Genomic DNA, 14,932 nt, shown 5'->3' on the forward strand with positions numbered 1-14,932 from the left:
AAACATTTTTTGAAATTGTATGTTATTATGCTGAAGAATATATCTATATATAAGTAGTAAAAACACAAACAATTGATGTGATATATACACATAACGAGCATAATTTAATATTACTATTGTATTGAAAATATGCAAGCTGTTTTTTTTTTTTGAAATAAGTGCACTTTACAAGCTTTTTATTACTTTACTACTGAACGTTTATTATATTCTGCACTTTTTGGTTTTCAATTATGAATACATATCTGACAAGTAAGTCAGAAAAATAGTATATGTTTAGAGATAATTAGGGGCTCTGTGAATTTCTTATTCTTTAATTTATACTTTATCAAGGGTTAACAAATTCAAGGGAAGCAATTTTTATTCATAAGCAATATTTACATTACACGAACCAAAGAAAAAAAAATATTTGTTTTTTTTTGGAAAATTCTTGAACAAAAATACTTTTCAATGTAGGTCAAATGCAATTATTATGTATGTAGCAAAGTAGCTACATTGTTAGATCAGATCGTGTTTGACTTAAGATATACTATGAATACAGATATATAATGGTCGTTACAATGAATCTTGTCTTGTCAATTGGCCAAATACGAAGCTGGTTAATAATTATTTTCAGGGAGATTCATTTAAATATTAAATATCTGGGACATGAAAATCACGATTTTTTTTAAAAATTAGTACATCCCTTGCGTTTATTATGCAATTGACTTTTACTTTTTTGTTGAGTTTATTGATGACTTAGTTTTTCGTTATGTTAAAAAATATAAAGGTTGTTTCCGTTTTCAAGTTGAACACCTTTCACCAAATTTAACATGATTCATAAATAATTTACGTTGAACGAACTTTGTTTTATTTTCATGCAAGTTTTGAAATGGCTTTAAAATGTACAAGTTTTCTTTACAAGTTTTCTTTCAAGTCTTTTGAAACTTTATTGCCAAGTAATTTTGAACCTAACATCTTGTTCAATATTTCTTTTCAAGTGTTTAATCCAAGTTTTTAGTACTTTTTAGTACAATTTACATTCGAAATAAATAAAAAATTATTGGAATAAGAAAAGGAAGGGCTTCGACACGATTTAAATAACAATCCTTTCAATTTATTTACCAACTGTAAGAAAATAAACGTTTTATTTGCTGCTTTTTAGAATTGAAATATTTACTTACTAACATGTAACTTGTTTTATGTATTTTGTTGTGTTAATTTTATTAAATCTGTTCAATACAGTTGAATCATTTATTATGAATGTATCGATTGAAACTATTCATATGCAATTAATGGTCTTAAGAATTCAGATCCGTTTAGGATATTAGAACACATTTTAAACACAGAGAATTCAAACTAGTTTTATTTTTTCGTTCTTCAATGTTATTCAGTTAATTCAATATAATTACTCACAGACTTGACACAAAAATGAAAGAATGCAGTATGTTAATGGTAAGTAATTTGTGGTTGCTTTGTAAAAAAAGGATTATAAAAACGTTAGTCTCATTAAAAGTACTTTTTATACAGTAATTTATTCAAACAGAAGCCAAATTCCTTTAAAATTATTTGTTTGAGTAGGATATAATTAAAGTTAATGAATATGAAACTGTTTTTCAAGGTTTTTAAAAAGGTATCTCACATAATATTTGAATACAACGTACATGATCTCGAACATTTTGGGTGATAATCGAGGTTTATTTTTAAAGATTTAAAGAACACCTGTTTACCTTTTTTGTGACACAAACCTAATAAACTTGATTATCTTGTCAATTTCCTTTTCTCATAAAATAAGATGTCACTGTCTGTTCATTTAGGTATATGTTCATAATGTTAGTTAAGCTTATAATTGATTGGTCATGCATAGTCAGTTCCGACTTGTTAATTAATCTCAATTTTTGGTAAGAGCTTTTTTGTATATATTTAGGTTTCGTTGTTAAATTTACAAATAATAAAATTATTCAAGTGTAGTTGCAATGAATTGAATTTAACGAACGGTAGCGAAGGCAGTTGTTGAGTGTAATAGAGTGTAATTAACGGAACGACCTTCTTAAAGCATTAAACTTGAATTTACTTACAATGAAAAAAAAGGTTTAAAGGCTTTGCTTCATAATTCAATTACTTTATTTGGTAACTTTATTCGTACATCTTTTTTTCTGGCATTCCTTTTCTACTATTTGTTATTCTTATCGAAAATTAAAATAAATTTAGTTGAGTTGAGTTTGTAAAAAGGGTTGCTTTGTACACAGAATCTTGAGTATGATGAGTTTAAGTTGATTTGAAATCGAATGGTAATTTCTGTTGGTTTCAAACAAAAATTCTTAAAAAGAAGACCTATTATTAGTTAAAATTGTATCACTAAAATAGAAAAACCAATTCTTAATGATGATAACTATATCCATGTCCTAAGCTACTGAAGCTTGCGTAATGTCCGCCATGCCCATATCCATGAGAAGCATAAACGGGAGCTGAATAATGCGGGGCACCAACATGAACGTGTTTTTCAACAGCAACGGGAACAGCAACCTGTAAAAGGCATTGTTTTGAGTTATGAATTCTTTGCAAGTATATGACACATGAAATGTATGAAAAAATGTTATGCGATTTTTTTAATACTCTCATATGCTCATATGCAAATTGTAGACAACACTCATAAACGAGACAATGACAAAAGATCGAGTAAGATCGGGTCTAAAGCCACATGCATGGAAAACGCTATTTTGCAAAAGATTCGTTTATTAATGATGTCTTACAGGTTTTTCAACTGCAACAGGTTTCTCTACAATATAAGGTTGCGGAACAGGCACTTTGACGGGAACAGCAACGGGTTTCTCGACAGGCACGGGGATCTAAAGAAAGTAAATATTGAAATACATCTTAAAATTGTCTCATAATCAACTTACAGGTCTATCAACAGGAACAGAAACTGGGTAAGGCGCAGGCTTTTCAACAACAACTGGATATGGTTTTTCAACCTAAAATGGCAATTCATTTATATATAAAAAAAAGAATCTTTTCATTTAAAACTTACATGAACGGGATAAGGAGCAGGAACATGCACAGGATATGGACGGTCAACAGGTACTTTGACAGGTACGGGAACGTTTTTGATAACCTCAACGGGATAAGGCTGAGGAACAGGCACTTTTACAGGAACACCAACGTGCTTAATAACTTCAACTGGATATGGGGCCTATAAATTAAAAAAAAATAATTTTTCGATAACAATTTTCAGAATAATTTTTACTACTTACAGGTACTTTGACGGGAACAGCAACAGGCTTTTCAACTGGATAAGGTTCAGGCACTAAAACTTTGACGGGATATGGACGATCAACGGGAACATGTACGGGATAAGGGACTTTCTTTTCAACCTGAAAGTAAAACAAAAGTGTGTAAAAGTCTTTTTACAATTTTTATAAAAAAAAAATAATATGTATTTGTAATTTCTTATTGCAATAATAAGCCGCCGGTATGCAATAAACTAAATTATCATAAAGTGATGAAAAACAGTAAATATATTTTAAGTACGCGTCGTTTGTCATACATTAAGCGTAAAGTTTTTTTTGCTTGCTGCAATCGCCATTTATGTATTTATAGCTCGCTTGAGAGCATATGCTACGACGAAAAAACGCCAATTAAGCAACGAACATGAGTTTGTTGAGTTTATGACAACCGTGCATTTTTTGTGGAAGTATTTTGAAATATAAGCAATAATAACGATTTTGCAGTGCATATGTTGATATTTTTGTCGATCTCTAAAGGATGTTGCATTATAAGTAATTATTAATATATAAGGGCTTTACGCATGAAATATTTTTCATCTGTTGTCGTCGCATGACACTCAGTGATTTTCATAGATTCTTTCAAGACTTTATAACTGTTTGCCTAAGAATTCGTATATATTTTCGCATGACAATTGTATACTCTTCAAGACAAAAAAAAAACGTAATAAATGCAGTGCGAAAACAATCACTCAAAAGTTTTGTATATTTTTAATTATAAATTAGATGCCAAACAATAGCCGCAAAAAACATAATAGTTAACTACTGTTTGTTTTTATTTATGTATACATTTTGTGATTACACAGCGTTTAATATAATCTATTTACCTATAGGCGAAAATATTACTTTGTACATACTTATGAATTAAATTATAATTGCGTATTTCATGCTTTTCAAGAGATTAAAATCTTTAGGAAAATATTTATGTACTTCCTTAAATAATTTTTACTTACTGGATAAGGAGCGGGAACATGAACAGGGACTTTGACGTATTCTTTATGGATTACAGGAACGTGTTTAATCACTTCATAAGGTTGGGGGACCTAAAAAAACAATAAACTCAAGGAAATTTGAATCAAACTACATATTTAAAAAATTTAATTCTTACCGCAACTTTTACAGGATAAGGTACATGTTTTTCAACTGTTACTGGATAAGGAACAGGCTTTTCAACAGGCACAGGAACACCCTTTACTAATGTAACTGTTTTTGTAACATCAGCAACATATGGTCCATATCCGTAAGCAGGAGCTGCATGAGCATATGCACCGTATCCGCCATATGGCCCAAGAGATGGAGCGAAATGATCTGACTTTCCTAAATATCCTACATCTAATCCATTAATTCCATATCCATAACCTAAATTGAGCAAACCACGTTTATCTAATTTCTTTTCGAGTGGCACTTTTTCTGAAGCAGCTGCGGAAGCTTTCTTTTCAGCATGTGTAGCAGTTGTAAGCAAAAGTGCTGACAAGCACACCTAAATAGGATAAGAATAAAAAGTTCTGAACTTTACACTAATTTGAGGCATCATTTCAGTGATGACATAATCAACTCAAAAGACCTATAGATAAAATCTGTTTCTCCCATTAATTATGTAACAATAAAAAACTATGTTTATATTGTATTGTTCTTTTTGACTGTTGATGTGAAGACGTTTTACAGGTAACAAAAATTTTAGCTTGTTAAAAAACATAATGTTGTTAAAATTTGAATGAAGGGAAGCTTTAAATTTCTTAAGTTTTTTTTATAATGATTCAAAATTATAAAATTAAAAATAACATCACAACTTCCTTGAATTTAATAAAATTTTTTTTTACAACTCATATTTTACTGACGGACAATCAAAATTAATTCTTATTAATTATTTATATTCTCAATTGTATTTTCAGTAACACACATTACAGTCTAAAATTTATAATTAATTAATTTGTTCACATTTTTAATTCCAAATTGTTGAATACTCACAAATAAAATCATTTTGTATCAAAACTAATAATATAAAACACAGGTACTAAAATTTCACGATATTTTAGTTGTTTGATAGAAAAACTACAACAGATTTCGAATAGTGACAAAATGAGACTGAGTCTAAGATCTATTCATCAAGTGCTTTTATAGCTACGAACAGTTTTACTTTCATTTTATTCTTTTGCTACATAGTATTTTGTAATTTTTTTCCAACGCTCTCATACAGAGATGCGTTTGTTTCTACAGAACCACCCCATTGCTTCGTTATATTGCTCCCCGCTTATATAAAGATATACATGAATGTAAGTGTACTACCTAAAACATATAAGTTTTCACAATAAAAACATGGTTTCTGTAGATAGATTTACAAACACAACGTTAACAAAGCATGAGAGAACACTGTACACTTTGGATACATGACATAAAGTAAGCTTTTTGAGCTAAAGAGATAATCTAAAGATGCGAGTATTAAAAAATAAAGCAACAAAAATTGCAGTGTTTATAAAATAGTTATACATATTTTTTTTACCGCTTTATTTCTGTGAATACATACTACTCATCGATGTTTTGTCATTTTATTTATCATGAAAATTTTGTATGTTTAATAGTTCTTAATCGTTTCTAACGCGAAAAACAAAACACGAAAAAGATAAAATTGATTAAATAATTTAAAATTACTTTAATAGGAACAGCTAGTAAGTTACAACTAATTTATTCAGACAAATATGGTATTTGTACGTTGTTAATATATTAATTATTATTTTTGAAACATTTTAACAAAAGCTAAAGTTAATTTTTGAACAAAAGAACGAAACATTTTTCTGTCTCGTAAAATATGTTTCAATATTATAAATTATATCATTAAGACTGAGCAAATTCCTTTAAATATTGATGATTATTGCATGTCTTTATAAAAGTGCCAATCATAAATGCTCAGACGCAAATATCATTATTATTACAATAATTATGTTGAGCAATTATCGTAAAATAAGTGTTTTCTATATAAATGAGAAAAATGTTTATCGTTTTCATAAAATTGCAATAAAAACGTTTGTCTACGTGATTGATTTAACAGAAAATTTTATAAACATACATACATGATCATTTTTATGTCATGTTAGATAATTAGTTATAGAAGGATTTTTGACCCACTTCACTTTATGAAGTTCATACGCAATGTCAAGACCTAAGCAATTTGAACTCATCATCCAATCTTGCAATAACACCATAATGATTATTATAAGATGGTTGATTAAAATCAAGTGAATAACCTTGACGTAAAATTGTTATGTTTTCAACGTAAAAGAGACGAATGTGTCCACAACAAAGCAAATAAGATTCATGACCCTTGATTAAAGTGTGTTTTTTACTTAGTCTTGTACAAAAAAGTAGTTACAAAATATATATAATTTCCATTAATATGTAAACATGTTACAATCTTACAGATGTCATGTTGATGCTGTTGGTCTTTGTCTTAAAAAGTGCACAATGTATTTATTTATCTTAACATAAATTAAATTAACAAATGAGCAAGAATCACATGTAAATTTAATTTTGAAAGAATTAATTCGTCGCATTTTTTTTTGTTCAATAAATTTTTCATTACTTTTAATGATTACTCTCATCTTTTTTCAATTATAATTTTATGGTAGCTGAATTTAGTGCAGATGTTTCTCAACAAAAGTCATCTGATGTGTGTTCATACATGTCATATTTTGTAATTGTAATCTTTAAAAATATGTAATCAGGCAGTCAATACAGTAGTAAGAAACGAACAAAAGTTGATGACGACATTGTACTGAACATGAAATAAATTCGTTAAAAAGTAGCTTATCAGAAGTTATTTGATGGTTTAAAAATAAAACTATATTTAAAAGAAACATTAGGATTGGATTGAAAAATCATAATTTGTATTTTCTCTTTTTTAAAACCCATAATAATTGCAATGAGCTATTTATATTAATTTATAATGAAAAATAACATGTAGAACACAAAAACCCACTAACATAATTGCATTGAATGCATCCTTGAAACAGCTTTATGTCTTACATCACTCTCATTAAGAGTGCGTATATAGAGAAAACTTTTTTTTTACAGGAAGTGAATCTAAACTTGGAGACGAAAGTGTGTAAAAGTTCATTAAGTAATAGTTTGTCATTAATATAGACTCACATAAACTCGATGGAAATCGTTTAAAAACTGTTAATTATTTTGTTTTTTAGGGCTTTTTAAAGAGAAAAATGATTAGTAAGTAAAAAGAGCATATCGTGTCACGAGGTTAATCGCTGTTTTTATCGATCATAGGATACTTCCATAATTATTGTGGAAATAAAAATCTTCAAAGACGGCTTGTTAGATAACAACATGTGGTTTTTCATCTCATTAGATTTAAAATTATTTCTGTTCCAATTGATTTATGGGGTCATTGTATTCCGATATAGCCGGCTTCATGTATATAAAGGTGTTCAAGATGGTTTTCATGTTTGTTTTATAACCAAAATGGGTACAAATACGTACGGCGATCTGTTCATTACATAACTAGATTATTTGTTTCTAATTTAGTTTTCAATATTTTTTCGCCAATCATGTAATGTTGGTACTAACCATAGATTGCAATTACAATACATAAATTATATGCAAATTTTATTGTTTTCTTGTTATTTCGAGGGAGATATACTCGTATTGAAAAACAAAGAAATACATACATATAAATACAGTTTTTAAGCTTCATTAATTTATTTATTAAAACGATCGCGGTGTGCAAGGCTTTGAGCTATTTTATTCTACATGATGTGTCCGTTCAACTGTGAAAATTCAAGAGATAAATTGTGATTTTTTATGACGTCAAATATTTGAAACATTGTTAAAGACGTGCATTTTAATGGGCAGTTGAACATTTAAGGATGGTGTGAGCCCGTTGTTGGTTTTTCATGTCTTACTTATGAAACGAAATCAAATTCTCTCTCACATTCTTTTCGCCATTTTCAAACATATCATAAAGACAACTATTACCGTGCTCTCATCTAATAAAAACTATTTCAAATATGATGCGTGTTACATCATATAAATCAGTATTTTCCAATTCAATTGCACCAACAACCGCGACAAAAAACACCAAGCTGCAATCTGAGACGATCTTAGATAATTTTTCTATCTTTATTACTTTTATTTTCATGTCGCATAATATGTCATATTGCTCAAAGCTGGGTTTTACAATATGTTTCCATATACAATACACAACATATCGAAAGAAATTTAAACAGAGAAAAATTCCATGCTATTTTAGTGTCTCGGTATTTAGCGTGTGTATCGTCCATTATGAAGTCGTTTATTATCCATTTATCTTTCTTTACTACAAGTTAGCATTAGCATTTTCTTATACATATATGTACAACTCGTCGAAAAGTGTAAGGTAGACATTTATCATCTCGTACATATTTACAACCAATTTCTTCTCTATATAATTTTTCCAGCCAGACATTTCACCTACTTTTTCTGTGTTATTTTTATTTTGTTGAACGCGCATAGTAGGTATACCAAAATATCAAGCATAGGTTTGTAGTATCAATAGCGAAATAGCGAAAAATTTTTACCAATACCTAACAACAAGTAATAGGTGAGTCAGTAAGTTAGTAGGTAAATGAGCTGCAAAAATTATGAAATATTGTTGCACATACATTTTTCTCTAAAATGAGTAGACGTTTTATTTACAATACATTATATCTCTCATTTTATTATGCAGAATAGAGCGTAAAAGTTAGGTAATAGATAGATAGAGAAAACCAAAGGGGTTGTTGACCGTCGTGTTAAGCTTAAGTAAAAGACAATATAATTTGACTTGTTTCTACTAAATTTTAAGCTTAAGTTTAAGTCAAAAGATTCTTTTTTTTTTAAATATTGTTGGCAAACATTTTTTTTGATCAAGTCACTTTTTGTCTATATTTTTACTTTCTTAATAGGTGCACAACTTTTTTATTTGTTCAAGCACCTCTTGATTCATATAATGTTAAAAGCCGTTAAATAGAAACATACATTTTAATATTGAATATAGAAAAATCATACAAATTTTTAAAAACAATAAAATATAATTCGTCCTTGTACGTAAGTTCGTTGTTTGTCAGTGTATAATCTGAAATTCTTTATTGAACTTTGTATGTGATTGTGCTTCGCTTGCATAAAGTGTCAAGAATTAAAACCAATCAATTGTAGATATTATCTATATTTACATTGAATTCCTTGCCCTAAAACAACTAATACCACTGAAAAAAAAAATAAAGTAGACAATTCATCAATTGATAACTAAGTATTAAAGTATTGCAAAAAAAAAACATGCATATTCACAATAATATTTTATTTTATTATTATTGTTAAATAAAATCAAACATAAAATTATATTATTTAGCTACTGCAATATATTTGTTCACATGCTTGCTTGTTGTTTGTGGTATTATTAGTACTTATTATTTTCACAACATGACTTGCTTATGATGTTGAAGTGCAATATAAATATGTGAAACATTTTAAAATTCATTTTTAAATCAATTCTCAAAGAATATGTTACATCTCTGTGTTTTCGTTTATGAAAAAAAAAAAATGAAAAACAACACATTTTTTTCAGCAAATGACTTCAACATTTACTTACGTGAAGAGATTTTGATGCAAACACTATACTACAAAAATATTAAAAAAAATAAATGAATAAAACTTCAACAGATATTTCATGTGAAAAATATTTTATTGCAAAAATTAAGAGAGACTGTCCATAATGTTCAAAAATTTACACATTATATTTATTTATTAGTTTTTGAATAAAGACAACATTTTATGGGATCATTAATTTATAAACGATTAATAAACCAAAAGATCTTGTTTTGCCGACAAATCTAACACATTTTTACTTCTTCGTCACTTCCGTTTTATAACACTAATAAAGTATATATTCATTTTACGTACGAAATAGTCATCTCACAACACAAAAATACATAGTTAAATTATTCGCATGACCTTGCATGGCTACCACAGGAAACTTTTTCAAAAGCAAATACACTACCAACCTATAAGTAGTCGTATGTTAATTGTATTCAAATTTTCTTTCATTTTTCCATGGTTTCGTCAACAAATACAACAAAAACAAGAGTCTCATTTATATTGCAAAATAGGTCGTTGAATGTTTTGCTGTTGTGAATTCTTCACACGATTTCAAAATTTAGAAAAAAAAATTACCTCTTCGTAAAACGCCTTCTCATGAAAATTACCCTGAACAATGTTTTTCATAAAAAAAAATTTTTTGGAAAAATTGAAAAAAACAATTTTCTCTTCGTAAAACGCCTTCTCAAGAAACTTACCTTGAACAATGTTTGTCTTCAAAAAAAAAAAAAAAAAAAAAAAAAAAAAAAAAAAAAAATTTTTTTTAAATTTGGAAACAAAAATTTTTTCTCTTCGTAAAACGCCTTCCCATGAAACTTGTCTTGAGCAATGTTTTTCATCAAAATTTTTTTTCGAAATTTGCGGAAAGAATTTTTTTAAGTCTTAAAACTTATGTTTAAGAGAAAAAAGAACAAAAAACTACATGAAGTAGTACTTCATGATAATACAGCAAATCGAGTCAATTTGATGTTCTTTACAACATTTTGCAATCTTTGAAAATTGTATGTATATGCAACACATACATGGTCTTTGGCATTTTAATTTGATCTTTGAAATTGAAAATAACGAGTTGTCGTAAATATCAAGATATCTATACATGATCATTGCATCGTGAAAATATTCGAGAGCTAAAAATCATTTTAAATTGGTCGTGATTGTTGTGCCTTAGTTTATGGTAGTTTGCATGCAAAAGGTAATATTAAATATATATCTATCTAATGATGTTTACATTAAAAAATAAAAAAAGAAGACGAAGAAGGGAGATCGTTAACCTTTACGTTTTATATTTCAAGTAATGTTTTTTCATACAGCTTACTTATATCAGTAACGATCATTAACACCATTTTTCAAAAAATATATAATACAATTAATGGCTACTATAAAAATGACACTATCGATGAAATAATGAATGCCCATAACTGAACACATTTTCAACATTTATGACATATATAACAGCAGGTCTAATGAGACTTTGTTGCACAAAATATTTTTTTACCGATCTTTAAAAAAATTAAAAAATTGTATGTATTTGGAAAAATATTCTTCATAATACTCATCAGTCAATGAATGACTTCGTTGTTAAAGAAGAAATTTTATGTAACTTCAGAAAAAAATCCGACAGGCTAGACAACATAAGAAATGCAATACAGCGTGTATTATACATTACTAACCTGCCTTCCGTATTATGCAATATATGTATCACGTTCGTATTCCACTTTTTTCTCTTTCGTTTTCAAACATTCGAAAATATTTGCTATGCATCGTCTCGTGTATATGTAATAGACTCAGAATTTATTACTTTTTACCTATATTTATTTAATTAACTAGTTGCTTTTATTTAAAAATGAAACTGATAATAAAAACATTATCAGGCGTCTTTTTTCTTTATTATTTAGTTCTTGTATTATATGTAAAACCGTATAATAATCATTACTAAAAGAGTTATCACAGCTTGTCTTATTTCATAAATCTATGAAAATAATAATGGAAAATATTATTAACGAAATGTAATTACAGAATTTTTTTTATATAAATTTTGTCCTTACATTGCTGTTTCTTTCTATATATGTTACTTTTAAGGGCAGTTTTACTTGTTAATTAAAATATTTTCGAAATTTCATAGCAACGTTGTCCATAGTGACGTTAGTTTGTTTGAACATATAAAACATTTTGTGAGGGCAAATTATTTAAGAGATAGAAACTTTTAATCTAAAGAATTTAAAATTGAATCTTAACAAAAATGGATGGAATGGAAGATACTGGCGATGACACACAAGCTCAAGATTCTCAACCAGAAGAAGAACCTCTCACAACAGAGGATATTACGGCGGAATTTTTCGAGGAAACAACAAGCAAATTGGTGAATGTAAGAATTCTCTTTGATTATATTACATTTCTTGTTTGAAAGTTTTTTTTTTTTATTAGATAATGAAAGATTTGCAAGGCGAACAACAATATAATCTTGCCGATAATATTCAACGTCTTTTGTTGGTAGCTCAATGTTATCGTCAATCATATTTAGACGAAAAAGAAAATGTCGCCAAAATGCAAGTTGAGATTGAAAAGTCTGCATCAAAGGTATCTCAAGCAATGAAAGTCTCCCAATCTGATCAAGATACAATCGAAAGCATGAAAAAAGAGATTGATGATGCTTGGAAGTTGGCTGATGCTGCTCAAATTCGTGAACAAGAAGCGCAAGAAAGTATGTATGCAATGCGAGAAAAATTGGAGAAACTGCAGAAAGAGGCAGAAAAAACAGCTGATAGAGGAGATGATGAGTAAGTATCTTATGTTTAATTGATTTATCCGAATTTTTGCTAAAATATTATTGTTTAAAGGGTTGGAGGAAGCTCAATGATGAAACACAAAGAAAATCTTTTGCGTGATCGAGATCGATTACAACAAGAAGTAGAAGAACTATCAAAACGCATGAATACTCAGAAGATTTATACGGAAGACTTGGAAAAGAAACGTGAAGAACACAAAACCCAAATAAAAGATTTGGTAAAACAGTTGGATGAATTAACTAACGAAGCTTTTAAAGAGAAACGTCTTTTAGAAGCGACACAAAATCAATTAAAAGACACAACTGCCGAAAGGGATGATCTGTTAGAGTCAGTGAAAACAATGAAGACAATTGGTCAACAAAATCATCGCACTATATTGCAACAACAATTACAAATTGCTGCCCATAAAGCTAATATTGAGAAACAAACAGCTACTTTAAACGTAAACGCTATTAAATTGGCAAAATTCAATTCGGATTTGGATAGTATGGCGCAATTAAAAGAAAAAGTTACAAATGAACTAAACACAAAATTGAATCTCATTAAAATGAAAGAAGATGAAAACAACAAATATCGCTTAGAGAACTCAAAGCTGTCGAAACAAAAGGAAGCCATAATGAAGAAATTAGTGACAACAATTGGAATGAAGACTTGTTTGGAACAAGATATTACGAAATTAAAGTAAGTATAATTCATTTAAAAAAATATCTTCTACAATTTATCTTTGTAGGAATACAGTTGTTAATTTTGAAAAAGAGCGAGAGGTGAACAAGAAAGCTCTTGATCAAGCAAAAAAATTTTCGGAGAATTTGATAAGAGAGAGAGATATTGTGAGAAAAGATCTTGTAAAGTCGAATAGTAAGTTTTCTTTTTACATAATTTTTTTATGTACATTTTGAAAAACTAATTTATATTAGAGCATATTGCTGAGTTGAAAGATCAGATAATTCTGAATGAACAGCAGCAAAAGACCCTTGAAAACGATTTACGCTCTCGTACAACATCTGAGCATAAACTCAAGTCTTTGTTAACGAAAGCAGAAAAGGAGCGTGAAAAACTTTTAGAGGAAACTCAAAATTTGCACGAAAAGCTTTTGAATGCGAATGATGAAGTGAGTGCTAAACAGACATCAATTAATGATCAAAAAGACAAGATATCTGAGCTTCAGCAGAAAATGAGTCAAGCTCAACAACTATATGAAACAGCAAGAGCGGAACGGGGAACATTTCAACGAGAACTGCAAATGTGTATTGATGAACGAAACGACTTAAAGGAACGTTTAAAAGCCTGTATGAAAGATGTTGAACGATTGCGAGAGGATATTGCAACGAAAGATATGGAAATGATTCGCGCAAACAAATTGATTGAAAAAACGGAAAAGGATAAGACAGCATTAAAGGCAGAAATTCAAACAACTATTATTGCACTTCAACATGCAAAAACTGAGTTGCAAGAGTTAAAAGTACAAAATAGTCGTTTCCAAAAAACAATTTTGGATGACGAAGATAACATGAATAAGATAAAAAAGAGACTTGATACAATCATTCATGAGAAAGATGTAGTTGGTACACAATTGATTCGAAAAAATGATGAAATAAACCAACTAAAAGAAAAAATGGCAATAATGCAGTTAGCTCTTGATCGAGGTGAAAGTCAATACACTAAACGTCTCGACGATATCCGTTTACTCAAGATAGAAATAAAAAATTTACGATCCCAACGAAATTTGCTTACTCGAGGACTTTCAAATACAGCTGATATGCGTCAAGAAGTCTTGCAACTAAATAGAACATTGACTCAAGAGCGTGTCAAAGCAAAGGCTTTAGAAATGGAAATGTTGACACCTATGAATGTGCATCGTTGGCGAAAGTTGTGTGGAAAGGATCCAGAAAAAATGGAATTAATAGACAAAGTTCAAAATTTGCAAAAGCGCATACTAAATCAGACAGTTATAGCAACAGATCGTGAAAATGACCTTCATGAATATCAAAACTTATATGATTCGTTGAAGAGCTTTGTATTAAAATTACCCGGGCATGACATGAAAGAACGATTGAACTCAACTCAAAGAACGCTAACGGCAAAAACTCGCAAAATGAAGGCACTTGCAGCAGAATTAAATACAAAAGAAGAGGAGATAAAATTCAAAGAAATAACAATCGATGAACTTAAACGAAGTTTACAAAAAGCTAAAATTGAACTAACTGATATGAAAAAGAAAGAACAAGTGCATTTAGATGAATTTAAAACAGATGTTTAAACACTTTC

At 28.9% G+C, this 14,932-nt stretch overlaps 2 protein-coding genes across 2 annotated transcripts; one reads left to right on the forward strand and one right to left on the reverse strand.

The window, feature by feature from the left end:
* Positions 1-2,355: 2,355 nt before the first annotated feature.
* On the reverse strand, positions 2,356-6,683 carry LOC134832469 (tetra-peptide repeat homeobox protein 1-like). Its single transcript, XM_063846492.1, has 8 exons — positions 6,675-6,683; positions 4,369-4,740; positions 4,214-4,303; positions 3,231-3,350; positions 3,008-3,169; positions 2,880-2,951; positions 2,730-2,825; positions 2,356-2,502 (listed from the first exon to the last, which is right to left on the reverse strand). Exons 1-8 carry the CDS (start codon positions 6,681-6,683, stop codon positions 2,356-2,358), a joined length of 1,068 nt encoding a protein of 355 aa, XP_063702562.1.
* Positions 6,684-12,117: 5,434 nt separating this feature from the next.
* Positions 12,118-14,924, forward strand: LOC134832470 (cilia- and flagella-associated protein 58-like). The gene is made up of 5 exons (XM_063846493.1): positions 12,118-12,243; positions 12,303-12,655; positions 12,716-13,345; positions 13,395-13,522; positions 13,582-14,924. The coding sequence occupies exons 1-5, from the start codon at positions 12,118-12,120 to the stop codon at positions 14,922-14,924; spliced, it is 2,580 nt and encodes an 859-aa protein (XP_063702563.1).
* The last annotated feature ends 8 nt before the right edge of the window (positions 14,925-14,932 follow it).

The sequence above is a fragment of the Culicoides brevitarsis genome, chromosome 2 (genome assembly GCF_036172545.1).
Source record: "Culicoides brevitarsis isolate CSIRO-B50_1 chromosome 2, AGI_CSIRO_Cbre_v1, whole genome shotgun sequence".
NCBI classification, from domain to species: Eukaryota; Metazoa; Arthropoda; class Insecta; order Diptera; family Ceratopogonidae; genus Culicoides; species Culicoides brevitarsis.